The sequence below is a fragment of the Pogona vitticeps genome, chromosome 1 (genome assembly GCF_051106095.1).
Source record: "Pogona vitticeps strain Pit_001003342236 chromosome 1, PviZW2.1, whole genome shotgun sequence".
NCBI classification, from domain to species: domain Eukaryota; kingdom Metazoa; phylum Chordata; class Lepidosauria; order Squamata; family Agamidae; genus Pogona; species Pogona vitticeps.
The window spans coordinates 203943657-203958600 of NC_135783.1; the positions used below are offsets into that span (position 1 = coordinate 203943657).

The window sequence follows — 14944 nt, forward strand, 5'->3', positions numbered from 1 at the left end:
CTTTCTGCACCTCTTAGGCAACGGCCTCCATCTTCTTGCCTTCTGTGCTTCTTTAGTTATCTTCACCCTTCCCTCTCTCCTGCCAATGAGGAAATCTCTCTTATCCCATCCACCTCTCCTGTGCCTCATGCCTCCTTCGTTCCTTCCCTTCTCTCTCGCATTGCCTGATGTACTTCTCTGCCCTCCATGGCTGCTCCAACTCAAGTGGCACCTCATGCAGAAGTAGGTGAGCACCAAAATATATGGGGAAACTTCTAATAAGTTGCAGTTGAATTCTTGAAGAGGCATAATATGACTCCCAAGCCACAGCCTGATGGCTACTGCTCTATATGTTCACTCAAAAGTTAAGTTCAGCTACATTTAGATGGGCAAATGTTCTCTAGTAAGTAAGCAGTTTGTATTTATACTTTCAGGGTTCATCTTCTATATACTGAATGTTAAATGGAATGGATGCTTTTGTCTGGAATGGGAAAGCGGTGAATAAGCCCTTTCTAATCCATCACTTGATTTGCACAATTAGTAAAAAATCCGCAATTTGTATTAAAAATGTGTTGTTCCAGATCACATTATTCATACTCCTGTTGCACTGAAATCTATATGGAAAGTTAACAATAATTTTCCTATTTTAACAAGACACAAGTGCAAATACAATCTGGATCAAGCCCAATGTTTTTGAGACATAAAACAGGTCCCCTCTGAAATGGTTTAAAAATTCAGTCTTTGATATAGGATTACATATCAATTACTGCTAACATGAAGCATCTAATTATCACAAGAAGTTAACAGTGAGAAGCAAGAAAGGAAAAATAACATTTAAGTGAGTCAGAAGAGCTGCTAGAAAAAGTATTTTATCAGGTTTTGTACACTTGCAGTGTTTCCAAACTTATTTTTCAGACAAATGTTTTCTCCCAAAGTGATTAAAATCAATTTAAAAAGCTGAATCCAAACATTAAGGTTTGAAACTTTTTAAAAGAAGGGCACACAAGAATGAAATAGAAAGGAGAGGAAGAGGATGAAGATGTGCTTTCTATGTTTGTTAACTATTTTTATTCTTCCATAATTTTCTGGAAATAAATAAATTAGTGGACTTGTATAGCCATATGCATTTGCACACCATATTTGCCGGCGTATAAGACGACTGTTTTGGCCCCAAAACATGCCTCCAAGTGGGGGGGGTTGTCTTATATGCCGGGTGTACTTCAGTTGGGCCAGGAAGGAGCTGGCCGGGGAGGAAGGCAGGCGGGCAGGCAAGCAGTCGATCCGGACGGAGGGAGGGAAGCAGAGCCGGCCATGCCTGAGTGGCCAGAGCCCGCCACCGGGCTGCCCGCCGCCCCGCGCCGCTGAGTCAGCTGCCCGCTTGCCTGCCCACTGCCCGAAAGCCGCTTCCCCCCCTCCTCCTCCGCTGCCGGCGCCCGCCCGGCCACTTCCCCTCTCCTCGCCCTCCTCATCGCCAGCCATAAACTTCCAAATATATTTTGAGTGGAAATGTTGGGGGGGTCGTCTTATACACCCAGTCGTCTTATACGCCGGCAAATACAGTATATCATTTGTTACATACAGTATATCACAGAAGTGAGTACACTCCCTCACATTTCATATTTTACTATATCTTTTCATGTGACAACACTGTAGAAATGACACTTTGCGACAATGTAAAGCAGTGAGGATACAGCTTGTAGGACAGTGTAAATGTGCTGTCCCCTTAAAATAACTGCTGGCAACAAAAGTGAGTACACCCCTAAGTGACAATGTCCAAATTGGGCCCAGGTAGCAGTTTTCCTTTCCTGCTGTCATGAGACTCCCATTAGTGTCACAAGTCTCAGGTGTCCAAATTGGGCTCAAAAGTGTCAATATATTGTGTGGCTACCATTATTTTCTTGCACTGCCTTAACCCTCTTGGGCACAGAGTTCACCAGAGCTTCACAGGTTGCCACTGGAGTCCTCTTCCACTCCTCCATGATGACATCACAGAGCGGGTGGATGTCAGAGACCTTGCGCACCTCCACCTTCCATTTCAGGATCCCCACAGATGCTCAATAGGGTTTAGGTCTGGAGACATGCTTAGCCAATCCATCAGCTTTACCCTCAGCTTCTTTAGCAAGGCAGTGGTCATTTGGGAGGTGTGTTTGGGATCATTATGATGTTGGAATACTCCCCTGCGGCCCAGTCTCCGAAGGGAAGGGATCATGCTCTGCTTCAGCATGTCACAGCACATGTTGGCAGTCATGGTTCCCTCAATGAACTGTAGCTCCCCAGTTCCGGCAGCACTCATGCAGCCCCAGTCCATGACACTCCCTCTAGCATGCTTGACTGTAGGCATGACACACTTGTCTTTGTACTCCCCATCTAGTTGCTGCCATACTTGCTTGACACAATCTGAACCAAATAAGTTTATCTTGGTCTCATCGGACCACAGGACTTGGTTCCAGAAATCCAAATCCTTAGTCTGCTTCTCTGCAGTAAACCGTATGCGGGCTTTCTTGTGCATCATCTTTAGAAGAGGCTTCCTTCTGGGACGACAGCCCTGGAGACCAAACCTGATGCAGTGTGCGTCATATGGTCTGAGCACTGACAGGCTGACACCCAACCCACCGCATCAACCTCTCTCTGCAGTAATACTGGCAGCACTCATATGTCTATTTCCCAAAGTCAACCTCTGGATATGATGCTGAGCACGGGCACTCAACTTCTTTGGTCGACCATGGCAAGGCCTGTTCTGAGTGGAACCTGTCCTGTTAAACTGCTGTGTGGTCTTGGCCACTGTGCTGCAGCTCAGTTTCAATCTTCTTATAACCTAGGCCAGTGATGGTGAACCTATGGCACGCGTGCCACAGGTGGCATGCGGAGACCTCTCCATGGGCATGCGAGCGGAGGGCTACCCCCCCACCCCACAGCCGAACCTCAAACTGTACGATTGTAAGCCACCTATCCCTGCTACCTTCCTTGGCTGTGGCACTTGTAAAGCAGTTCTTTTAGAGATCAGGGAGAAGGCTGCTTTATTGTTTACTGCTGTAGAACAGCCCGGGGCAGTCAATCCAGCTTGTGAATTACTATTTCTGCTGGAGGTGACTGCAAGCAGGAGGGAAAGCTCCAATTAAGGCGGGAAGGAAGGTGTGAGAGAGGGATGGGTAGATTCATTAGCTTGTTTAAATGTAATGAGAGGAAACAGGAACATACTGAACTGATGCAAATGATTGCTGAAAATTTAGGGAGGGAGGTTGTGTGTGAGAAACTGACTCTTTCATAAAAACATGAAAAAAGGAACCTTCCAAAGTGTTTGTGTGTGTGTATGCGTGTGAGAAAAAAAGAGAGACACAGAGAGACTTGACTCATAAAATCAGAATTAAAAAGGCATCAAAAGCGAATCACAATTGGTGGATTGCATTGCATTCAAAAGTATCCCGTAAAGGATTTCGGTAAGATTGTATTATGGTACACACTTGATTATCTTCTGGCCAGCCTTACAAATTGCTTTTTGTTTGACAGAGTGGGGGACGGAAGTAATTTTAAGGCATTTTCCGCATAGTTCTATTTTTAATCCAAAATATGGCCCTGCAATGTCTTTTTCTGGTAAGTAGGGAAATTAACAAAAGAAACCTAAACATGTTTGTCTTAAAACAGCCGTTGATGAAAAGGTTTTTCTGCCCTCTGTACCATTTGAAATATATCTAATATTTTATTATGTGATTATTTAATGGTTATATTTTATGATGTTTTTTATGTTGAATTTATTCTATATACTTCCAATTATGTTTTTTGTTTGATTGTGTTGTGAACCACCCAAAATAGCCTGGCTAGATAGGTAGCATATGGATGGAAGGAAGGAAGGAAGGAAGGAAGGAAGGAAGGAAGGAAGGAAGGAAGGAAGGAAGGAAGGAAGGAAGGAAGGAAGGAAGGAAGGAAGGAAGGAAGGAAGGAAGGAAGGAAGGAAGGAAGGAAGACAACATGGCAGCAATAGGTCAAGGTTTGAAAAATTATAGTACTTAAGAAACATATCAGAAATATATCATTAGAACTTCACCATATATTATGGAATGGAGCTCTGCAATCCTGTGATGTAACACTTAGAAAACGCAATGCTATTTTTATACAAGAGTAAGTCCCTTGCCTACCCTGCTTATTCCCAGGGTGTTTATACAGGAAGACAGGCTTGATAAATGATTATTCATTAATCTTTCTGGACTTTTAAAGGACGAAGTAACAGTATGAGTACTTAATCCATTCATTGGTTAAATATAACATTTAGAATGTATCTTTAATTGAATATAACATTTAGAATGTATCTTTAATTGAATTCAGTTGTGCCATTTATCAGGTTCCTTAGGTGATCTTTAAGATAGTAGTTAGATCCCAATCATCTGAGGCTTCAGCAAAGTCCCCAGACTCTGTTTTCGATTCCCAGGGTCCCCAAACTGGGAACATTGAGAATCGCTGCCATGATAGATGTCAGCAGTCACGGGATATTCTGCAAAACAAACTGGTGAAGTGCAAACAAAAGTTGCTTTTCTAAGAAAAGCATACAACAGAGATGGGGGTTGAGGTTTAGAAAACACTACTCTTTGTTTGTTTTCTGTGCATTTCCAATGCGTCTTGCATGCTTGATTGCTTCCCCCCCTCCTTTGGCCAGAAGGGATTAATCGCACTTCCAATGAGTCTTGCAGTGATTTTTTTTGTGATTTTTTTTGTGATTTTTTTTCTTTGGCCAGAAATGATTAGTTGCATTTCAATGCATTCCTATGGGAAATGGTGCTTTGACTTAAATGACCATTTTGAGTTACTTCCATCTTCTGAAACTGATTATGGTCATAAACTGAGGCACCACTGTATTATACGAGCTGTATACTCACTGCTTTACATTGTAGCCAAGTGTTATTTCTTCAGTGTTGTCACATGAAAAGATATACTAAAATATTTATGAAATGTGAGGGGGTGTACTGAAATCTGTGATATACTGTATATAGACACATTGATACTAAAGGTGTATGTAAACACAAAGACTCCCCATCCCCATCAGCGGAAAGAATTAGCTCAAGTTGATACTTAATAGTTATGTGCTTATTTACTTTTGGACTATTTATATCTACAGAAATTCTTTTTATACATTTTTATTAAAAAACAAAAGTTAACTTGAGCAATGAATTCTCAATTTTCAACTGGAGAAAGACGAGAAATGTTTAATATTTGTAGTTCAAAACTTTTCCCTCAGAGATAAAAATAACTCCATTTTAAAGGATCCAAGTGTGATGTTAATGTTTGCGTGATCCATTAAATGCCTCAGTTTACATGGCATGCTGGGATGCCTGGCAACAGTACAAAAATCTGGAAGACTTGAGGGAACAAGTTTGCCTACATCTGTTCCATTCTGTTAGAACAGATGAAGTAATAATATATAAAACGCCAAGGTTTAGATAAGCTTCCGTAGTTACGTCAAGTGCCGGAGCACACTGAGCAGTTTAAAAACTGCTCTGTCATTTATTAAAAGCCTGAATAATTTCTTCATGACATTGAAAACTACCTTTTGCAAAGCCTATTTAGAGTATTGAAATAGGCTGTTCTCCTAATCCCTTCAGTGCATATAAGAGAAGCTGATAAGTGTAGCTTCCCAAATACGGATGCAGAAACAGTTTGCAAATGTATGGAGTATCAGATTATGATTAAGCAAATATTGTAAAGTGAATCAAAATGCACCATGATGGCATATACACAGAGCAGTCTAATAACAAGAACTACCTCTTACTGTCAACTTGCCTTTTTTGCCATGGAAGCAGTCGGGGCAAAATCCATTTGGGGATATGAATACAAACAGTGGTGCCACAGGTGCCAAAGAGGCCCATTCCCTCCCCCCCAGAGCTGGCTGGTCCACTCACCGTTTGGTGTGTGGTGCTCGGCTGCACTGTCATCATCATCACACTGATCGCAGGAGCCCGCCTGGCTCTTCTCTGCCATCCCGCACAGATGACCACTCCGGCACGGAGGCAGGACAGGGAGTCTCTGCACTCAGCCGATAACTGGTCAGTTGCATGGGGAGGCAGGGAGGAATCGACTGGGCTCCTTCCAGGATTGATGTGATGATGGTTATGGCTGTGCTGAGCACCATGCACTAAACAGTGAGCAGACCAGCTGGTTTGGGAGGGAGGGAATGGACCTCCATGGCACCTGTGGTGCTACTTTTGTATTCATATCTCCAGAGATATGAACGGGAATAGCCCGTCTCTAGTTCTAAGCAGACCCACTGAATCAATGGGAATTACATAAATATTATCTTAAAACTTCAGTTGAGATTAACAATTGGATTTAATCCCCAAGTGTTCAGATACAATGCTATATGGCTAAACTATGTATGGATAGGTTGCAGAAAATTCAGGGCTAAATCCAATATTGATCCAAACAAAAATAAACACATTAACATGAATAGGACTTATCAATCATAAAAACATAGAATAGTGAAGTTGGAAGGGTCTTTTATATGGCCATCAAGTACAACCCCCTGGCTCAGTGCAAAAATACAAATTAAAGCATATCTGCCAGGTGATTATCTAAGTTTTTCTTGAATGCCTCCAGTGTTGGAGCACTCGCCAGCTCCCAAAGTAACTGGTTCCACTGTCGTACTGCTCTAACAGTTAGGAAGTTTTTCCTGATATTCAACGAAATCTGGCTTCCTTTAACTTGAGCCCATTGTTACGTTTCCTGCACTCTGGGATGATCGAAAACAGATCTTGCCCCTCCTGTGTATGACTACCTGTCAAGTATTTGAAAGGTGCTTATCATATCTCCCCTCAGTCTTCTTTTCTCAAGGCTAAACATACCCAGTTCTTTCAGATTTTCCTTATAGGGCTTGGTTTCCAAAGATAGTGTTGTATAGTAGTAAGCAACACTTTTTATACAAATCCACTGAACGAGGTATTCAAGTATATCTATCTGCTTTGTGTATCAGAAGTTTGCTTCACGGGGAAATCTCTCTAAACAATTGTATGTACTTACTGAAAATTCTCATCATTTATCAACTGTGTTAGTTTTTTCCAAGGATTATACGCAGAATCAATGCTGTAGAGACGCATGTGCATAGCCAACACATGGAACAACTGATCTGAATAAGTAAATAAAGAGAAAGAGCTGGTGAGTTCATGATTCAGTTACATGCAACTAAAATACCTCACATTTGTTTTTAACTGGTTGTTTTCTATATATTTAACATTATTCTACTTTCATCACTGGTTATCCAACACACAAAGAACCCAATCCTTTGATGCTGGCTTTGACACCACAAAGAGACAGTGCTCTGTAGTAAATAATACACTGAATTTATACAAGCAAGCACAGATTCAAATCTAGATCATCCAGGAAATGCACTGAAAAACTAGAACCAGACTCTCTCTCTCTCTCTCTCTTACCCCCACTAAAGCTACTGTGAGAATAATATGAGATAACCCTATGTACTGCATGTCAATCTGAGTGCCTTAAAGAAAGGAAGGATACAAATATATAAGTGCCTTTTTGGTGGCTGCCCCCAGCTTGTGGAACTCCCACTGGAGACCAGCCATGTGTCCTCTCTGCTGTCCTTAAGACCTTTCTTTTCAGATGGGCTTTTTAATAAGTAAATTGCCAGTATGGAAGAGGAGTTGCCTTTGTTATATTTTAAATGTGTTTTTAGATTGTTTTAATAATTCGCATGTCTAACTGTTTTTGTTTAATACTGTAATTCGTTGTATTTTTATTTGTTTTAATAGTTGTGCATTAACAATCTTTGCAAGCTACCTTGGATCTCTGTGCTGAGAGAATGGCGGAGAGGTATCGGATTAATTAATTCACAAATATACATTGTAGTTCAATAGCTCTACAGGAGGAAAGTATGGCAAAGATGGGGTGTTTGATCCCCCCGCTTTTGTAGGCTAGACGGGGATGCTTTGTAAGTGCCAAGTAACAATTTTTCTAGAATAGCATGATCATGGAGGCCACTCAGAAGATAATTCTATGTTTACAGCACCTGCAGAAGACAGAATTGAACTGAGCTGTAGATATTAAATTTATGACAGAGTCCTTACTTCCCTTAAGTGGAAGGAACTCCTGAGTTTACAATGCTAGCTTGGATTGCATATTTGGTGGCATAGGTCCGTGTCACTTCAAAGTCAGTCTCAAAGTAACATCTTTCTATACATTTTTTCTCCACAATGGAAATCCATTATTTACTACACTTTATTTTACTTATTATTCTCAGTCTCCATTCTTCTGAACCTAAAGTTGCTGCCATCTGAGCAGACTCCTGGATATGCCACATTTTAATATAAATCACAGAAATAATTAATTTATTTTCCACAAATAGACAATTATTCATAGGCACCCGGGAGGCCAAAACAGTCTGATGCTGAAGTCAGCTGATCCTAGCAGTGCTTGAGGGCTGTAATTAGCTCCTGGGGTTTGGGAAATAATTGAAGGCACAGATGACATTGGACGTGATTGTTGTCACCTGTTTTCTGAATCAGATGTGGTGAATGAGGACAAACCAAGGTCTCGTTTTTCCTGGCAAAAGATTCTAGCAAAGAATTGTGTGGTTTTACTGTGAGCTTTTTCCTACAAACACATTTATCCTCCATTTTCTAAGGAAAAATATGTGTTTTGGTCCATGTCAAAATACTTCTCATTCATTCTTTGGCTCTTATGCTTTTATGTTAGTGGTGGTACCATACAGACTTCAAAATGCAAACCAATGTAGTTACATGTATAACTATATGTAGTTTTATAAAATTGCATTCCTCCATTGTTGGATGGCTTTCAGGAAGCAGAAACTTCTATGAGTAGAAAGGATAAGAGGTAATTTCCTCCTGTTTTCCCTTTCCTCTACGCCACTTCCCATGCTCTTCCAAAGTGCTGCTCTACTCTCTGGAATAGACTGCAGGCAAGAGCACGGGGATGCATCATAAATAACCCTTTTGTCGAGACCTCTACTGGATCAGACACCATCCACCAGCAGGGAGGGTACAACTTGGCAGACCCCCGGTGCTTGTCAAGATACAATGCCAGATCATGATCTGTTAGACAGACAGAATGCCAAACCATGACGTAACATGCCAAGGGGCTGACTCAATTTTGTATGCTACAGCTTGTTTTAAATCTGGATTCTCATGAAACTTTATTTGCCTTGTCTTCCAAACCAGAAAAACCAGCATACTGTGGCTTGCCAGAAACCTGGATGCATATGCAGAAACTGCAGCATGTAAGAGGAGGGAGAAGGGCCGTGCATGCAGAGTGCAAACCTGCTCCTGCTTACAACATCACAACATACAACTTAGTGTTAAGACGGGACATAAGATATATTTTAAAACCTATTTCTGTTGCTACCACTGCTTTTCATAATAAACATATTTTTGGAGAGAAGTGAAAAAGTAAATATTTTCAGGACAATCTTTACAGCTACTCCATAAAGTTTATTTCCCTAAATAGGTGTTATAATACTACAGACTAGAGAAATCTACTTAAAATTATATGATATCTATAGAAACAAAGGCACTTAACTCCTTGCTTAGGTGTTTGCTATTGCAATAAGTACTGCAACTACCAGATAATCCAAAGAGGTTTCTCAAATTACGTAACAGATACTCTCCCCAGTTATGTGCACATTTAAACTGTGCCTGCAACCACCACGTTCCCACAGAACTTTGACTGGACCTACTTCTAAGTAAGGCAGGTATGTATAGAACGGCACTGTTACTCATTCAGATGCTAGCCAAAATAGTACTGGTGATTTACATGTGTGCTAAGTTAAATTACTAACTAACCAGGAGCTGGTTGTGTCACAAGGCCTGCACCCCAAAAAGCTAAAGGTACATGCTTAGTAATGCAGCTGGTGCCTTGTTAGTGGCAATTTGCCATAGTGAGTTCAACAACGAAATTCCACACAGCAAACATTACTCCCTTTATTCATACATTATACTAGGAAAGTGCAACTTTTTCATTTTTTAAAAAAAAATCAGGAAATAGTTAATTTGTAGATAAGCATGCTTTGGTATCTTGTGAGTTTAACAAAATCAAGAGACACTGCATTTACCAGACCTAAAGACAGTAATATACTAAGATTATTTAAATCTAGGACAAGTCTAAGATGGATCATCATTAGGCATATCAATATGCAAGGTAAAGTAGTTTGGATCAAGAGAATTCCTATCTTTTATAACTGTTTTAAAACAAAAATGAAGAATATAGTTCTGGTTTTGCCACTATACAAAAACAAACAAACAAAAAAATTGTTCCCTAATGAGTATGTAGCAGGAATTAAGAGCCGCAGCTGAGAGTATTTGAAATTTTAAGTAAACGTGTATACTCTTATCAAGTGGGAATAACTAGTAATTACAGTCTATAGGTCTCAATTCACACTCTGCAAACATTTTCACCTTATTTATTTGTAAAGGCATTCAGCATTCAATTCCACCAGCATTTATTTATACATGCACAGAGCAGAACAGAAAGCCATGGTCGACTAGAAATGTAGAAAGTATTCAGACCGTGTCCCAAGGGCAAATGGTACTTAGCAGGAAGCATAATTATAAGACACTCCACAGGCAGTCCTTGCTGCAGTGCCAAATGCTGCAGATTCTATTGTATAGTCAAATTATGTCAAAGTCAGCAATTTGGAAGGCACACAAAAAGTTGAAAGGCCTCCCAGTGCTGCTTCACAAGCTCTTGGGAAAGTTTTGGACAAGAAGATTGATTAAAATGCATCTTATAGTCTCCATTTTATTGTGTATACATATAGATGTATGGTTCATTTACAGGGCCAAACAATGTATTGTAAGCCTACAATGTCGTTAAGCCATCCTGAATCAGCCATATGATTTGTCCTGAAAATTCAAAAGAACATAAGAAGCCAGCCTACATTTGTGTGATAAACACGGCAATATACTTTACTGTACCTATTTCTGGGCTCCCAGCACAGAAGCCAGAGCAGCATTATATTAATTTTCTCCAGCTGAAGCAAAAATTCACAAATGCTTGTCAAAGCAGGGGAATTTGGAAACAGGACGTATGGGGCTGTGGAAAGCAAGATGTATGAACATGCATATTGACAATATAATCCTAAAACCATTTACAATGGACCCTCGACTTACAGACAGCTCGACTTTCAGACTTTTCGAGTTACAGACTTCTCTGGCCGCAAAATTTAGGTTCGACTTGCAGCCGGAGACTCGACCTACAGACCGGAAAAAACCCAAAATGGAACAAAAATGGAACAAATATGGCCGGTTATGGGATTAATCGGTTTTCAATGCATTGTAGGTCAATGGAGACTCGACCTGCAGACTTTTCGACCTGCAGCCACCGTTCCAATACAGATTAATTCCGTAAGTAGAGGGTCCACTGTACTGAGTGCAGTGGGGTTTCCTGCCTAATAGGTTTGCCTGGGAGCCAGGACGGTCCATTTTACATTTGCCTGTGTTTTTTTTCAAAATCATGTTCCAGTGATTTGTTCACACAAAGGTCCAGGTGTGTTGTAGAGCCTGTAAGTGCTGAGGTCCTGCCCACTCTCAGCATACCTGCAAACTATCCCGAAGTGAAACAAAGCCAGCGTAACATACTAATGCATCTACAAATATTTCTTCTCTGCTACCTTTTATCTCATTCTACTCGTACCCCTCTTCTCTGTCTTACATTTTTCTGCAGTGTTTTAATTTAGATCGCAAGACCGTCAGGGCAGATGCCTTTTGCTTTTCTGTCCCTGACAAGCATCACATGCAGCACTGGCACTATCCAACATTAAAATCATGTCAAACTTTCCCTGCTAACATTTTGTAACAACAATATACAATGTTTATTCACACTTCTTATGTATGAGGGGAAAAAACAACCAGATTAAATAGATGCTAGACTTTGTGGACATAAGGTCATTTCCCCCCATTGATATAACTGCTTTTAGGATATTATACAAGTGTTCTATAATGCTTCCTCCTGTTGAGCACGGCTGGGCAAACATCTCCTTCAGCTTCAGACAAGACGCTGGCATTGCCCCTGCAGGTCACTGCTACCACTCTCACCACATCCCTTGCGCCACTGTGCATCCAGCTACTCCACCCCTCTGCTGCCCTGGAGATGGAAGCAGGAAGCACCGTTGATATCCTGCCTTCTCCAACACTGCATATGGAGGCAGAGACAGAGAAGAAGAGTAGCCGTAAATTCCCCACTCCCTGTGCTCCACTGCTCAAGACAACAGCCTCCTTGAGTCTAATGGAACTTTGCCAAACTCTGTTTCAAGGGATTAAATACGGCCCTCTGCACAGACGGGCAGACAATCCCTACTTCTGGCATCCAGGGCCACAGTGTGCACAGAAGCCGAGACTTTAGGGCTAATCCCAGATATTATCTAAGGAAAATTACAACACAAATTGCTTTCAGGTAGCAAATGTTGCATTACCTCCATGGCACACACAGAGCCAGGTAACCCCTTAGCAGTACTTTCCGAACTGCCTAACGTTGACAAGTTATAGTTTCTCTCACTTTTAGCAAATGTTATTCTGAAAAAAAAATGGAAGTATATTGTGAACTGGAGAAAAAAATGCATGGAGAAGCATTTTTCTTACTGCACAAGTGGTATTTACAAGCTGGTCCTAGTTGTCTTCTCTGCAGTCTGCCTTGCAGAGTTCAATAGTGCTTTCTGTTTTCTTTAATTACAACTGTAGGGCATCCACTTAGAACAGTTTTGAAAAGTATGGAACTTCATTTGATATTGACATAACTTTCCATGGAAGGCACATATCTTCTGTCCCACCATTGCCTCTAGCAATATAAGTGAGACTAGACTCACCACAGAGGGGTCTCACTGTTCAGAACATGATGGGTAAGAACTAGTACTCTGTATCATGCTTGAAAACATATGGGTCAGCTGTGGAACTGCTGCAAGGCCACATTACAATAGCCATGTAATATGATAAACATATAACTGACAACTGCCCAGTTGCAGCATACTTTCTGGACCTTGCTCAAATCAGCATAGCATACGCAGGAAGTGAATAAGGCTGGTGGCATTGTTGACATATCCATTTTCTTTTTTAAGAATTCTTAACATGTTCTTAAATTCTTAGGTGTCAAATGTGTCTAAAATATAGCTGACATTTTAAGCCTCCAAAAGCAGCTTTTAAATGGCTAGATATAGTTCACTGGTCTGCCCTCATAATCTCAGCCATCAGCATGAGCAGCTACATTAATCCTAATTTTATATTCCAACACACAGCTACCCACTCAGTACAATCTTCCAGAACAGTCCTTGACCTATTTGCTCCCACATCTTTCTTGACACTTGTTGAGTGAACAAATAACTTGGATCTGTTTTAAAATGTCAGATATGTTTTAGACACATTGAACATCTAAGAGCATAATCAACAAACTTTCAATTTCTAACGCGACTAATTAAAAATGTTGTATTTCAACACAAGGGATAGAAAGGAAGGAATTAAAGATCTATGGGAGAAAAGACAAAATCTTACAGGTTTTTTGATCTATACTTGAACTGGACTATGTCATAGACAGAAATTGCAGCAAACAAAATAACTTGACACCAGTAAATAAGACAGTCTTTGATTTCGATTAAAGCATCTAGCCCCCAGTCAAAGTAGTTTAAAGATATAAAAAAAAAATCATAAAAATGAAGAGCAGAAGTCTGTAAGTTGCCAATCAATAGTTAGCACCTGGATAAAAGACTCATCAAGCACACATGTCAAAGGTGACTTTTTTGGAAATGTAAAGACTTCAATTATTCTAGATGGTGGAAAAGGCTCAAGAATATTTTTGCATTTCCCCTGTATTTTCAAATATTATTGAATATTTATACTGAAGCCTGTATGACTGGCAAGCAATAGAGTGAGTTGTATTTTCTTAGCTGCTTGTTTAACGGGTGCAACCAGACACTTAGAAAGGCACCCACGTGATCACACTGGAAAGTGTCACTTTACTGGGATCCACCTGTCCCTTAAAGTGACCCTTCCATCTGTCTGTCGAGGAATCACTCCCTAAGAGGAGCAGCCCAACAGCTGGACCCTAAAGGTCCATCTTGGGCATGGATTGGGGTCAGGCTGAAACTCATTTCCCCATATGTTGGGGAAATCGCTGGGAAACAGAACAAAATGAACCGCTCTATAAGTGGTCTGAACTGCAATCTATTTCCCCATGTGATCACAGCCTAAATCTCTGATAATAATGCTTTTATAGATGCATGATCCCTGACAAAGTTAAAAAGATATGCTTTTCAGGCAGGATAAATATATTTTTATTAATAGTTAACACTATAAATATCTGTTTAGAATTCTTCCTTAATAAGCAACATTTGGCAACAGAAGGTACAGTGGTGCCTTGCAAGATGATTGCCTCGTGGGACGACTAATCCACAAGACGATGTTTTTTGTGATCGCTGTGGTGCTTCGCAAGACGATTTTTCCTATGGACTATTTTGGCAAGACGATGTTTTGGTCTATGCTTCGCAAGAAGTTTGGGGGGTTTTTTTAGACCAATGCTTCGCAAGATGGTTCCCCCCCCCCATTGGAACACATTAATTACCATATTTTTGCTCCATAGTGTCTTATGGAGTGAATACTGTAAAAATGGTTCAAAACCTCTTCAGCCACCCCCACCCAGAAGCCTCCCACAGTTCCACCACTGTGCCAGAAGGCCTTCAAACCAGCACCAGAGGCTGCTCACTGTGGCAGCTGCATAGGACCTTGCTGCCAATGGCTGCAAATTTAAATGGCAGAGGATGGTGGAAACACCAAGGACCAAAGGTAAAGAGATTCTAAAAAGACCAGGGAAAGCACAAATGCAATCCCCCACTATCACAAATTATGCAGTTGAGTTTCCCACATTTGGGGAAATCATAGGGATCAGCATACCTGAAGTGCAATGGATGAGCCTCCCCCTGGAAAAACCACTTTTATGACCATGGTTTTTCCCCTGCAAGGTATGAGTTGGA

General features: G+C 40.9%; 1 protein-coding gene and 1 non-coding gene across 5 annotated transcripts in view; both read right to left on the reverse strand.

The window, feature by feature from the left end:
• Positions 1–14944, reverse strand: part of UBR3 (ubiquitin protein ligase E3 component n-recognin 3) — a 129316-nt gene that overhangs the window by 19053 nt on the left and 95319 nt on the right. For all 4 annotated transcript variants that reach the window (XM_072981561.2, XM_072981571.2, XM_072981565.2 and 1 more), the window contains one exon: positions 6982–7087. In XM_072981561.2, the coding sequence (XP_072837662.2) occupies positions 6982–7087 (106 nt within the window). The remainder of the gene's footprint in view (positions 1–6981; positions 7088–14944) is intronic.
• Positions 14777–14940, reverse strand: LOC140703313 (U1 spliceosomal RNA). Its single transcript, XR_012082752.1, has one exon. It is a non-coding gene; the product is annotated as a U1 spliceosomal RNA (small nuclear RNA).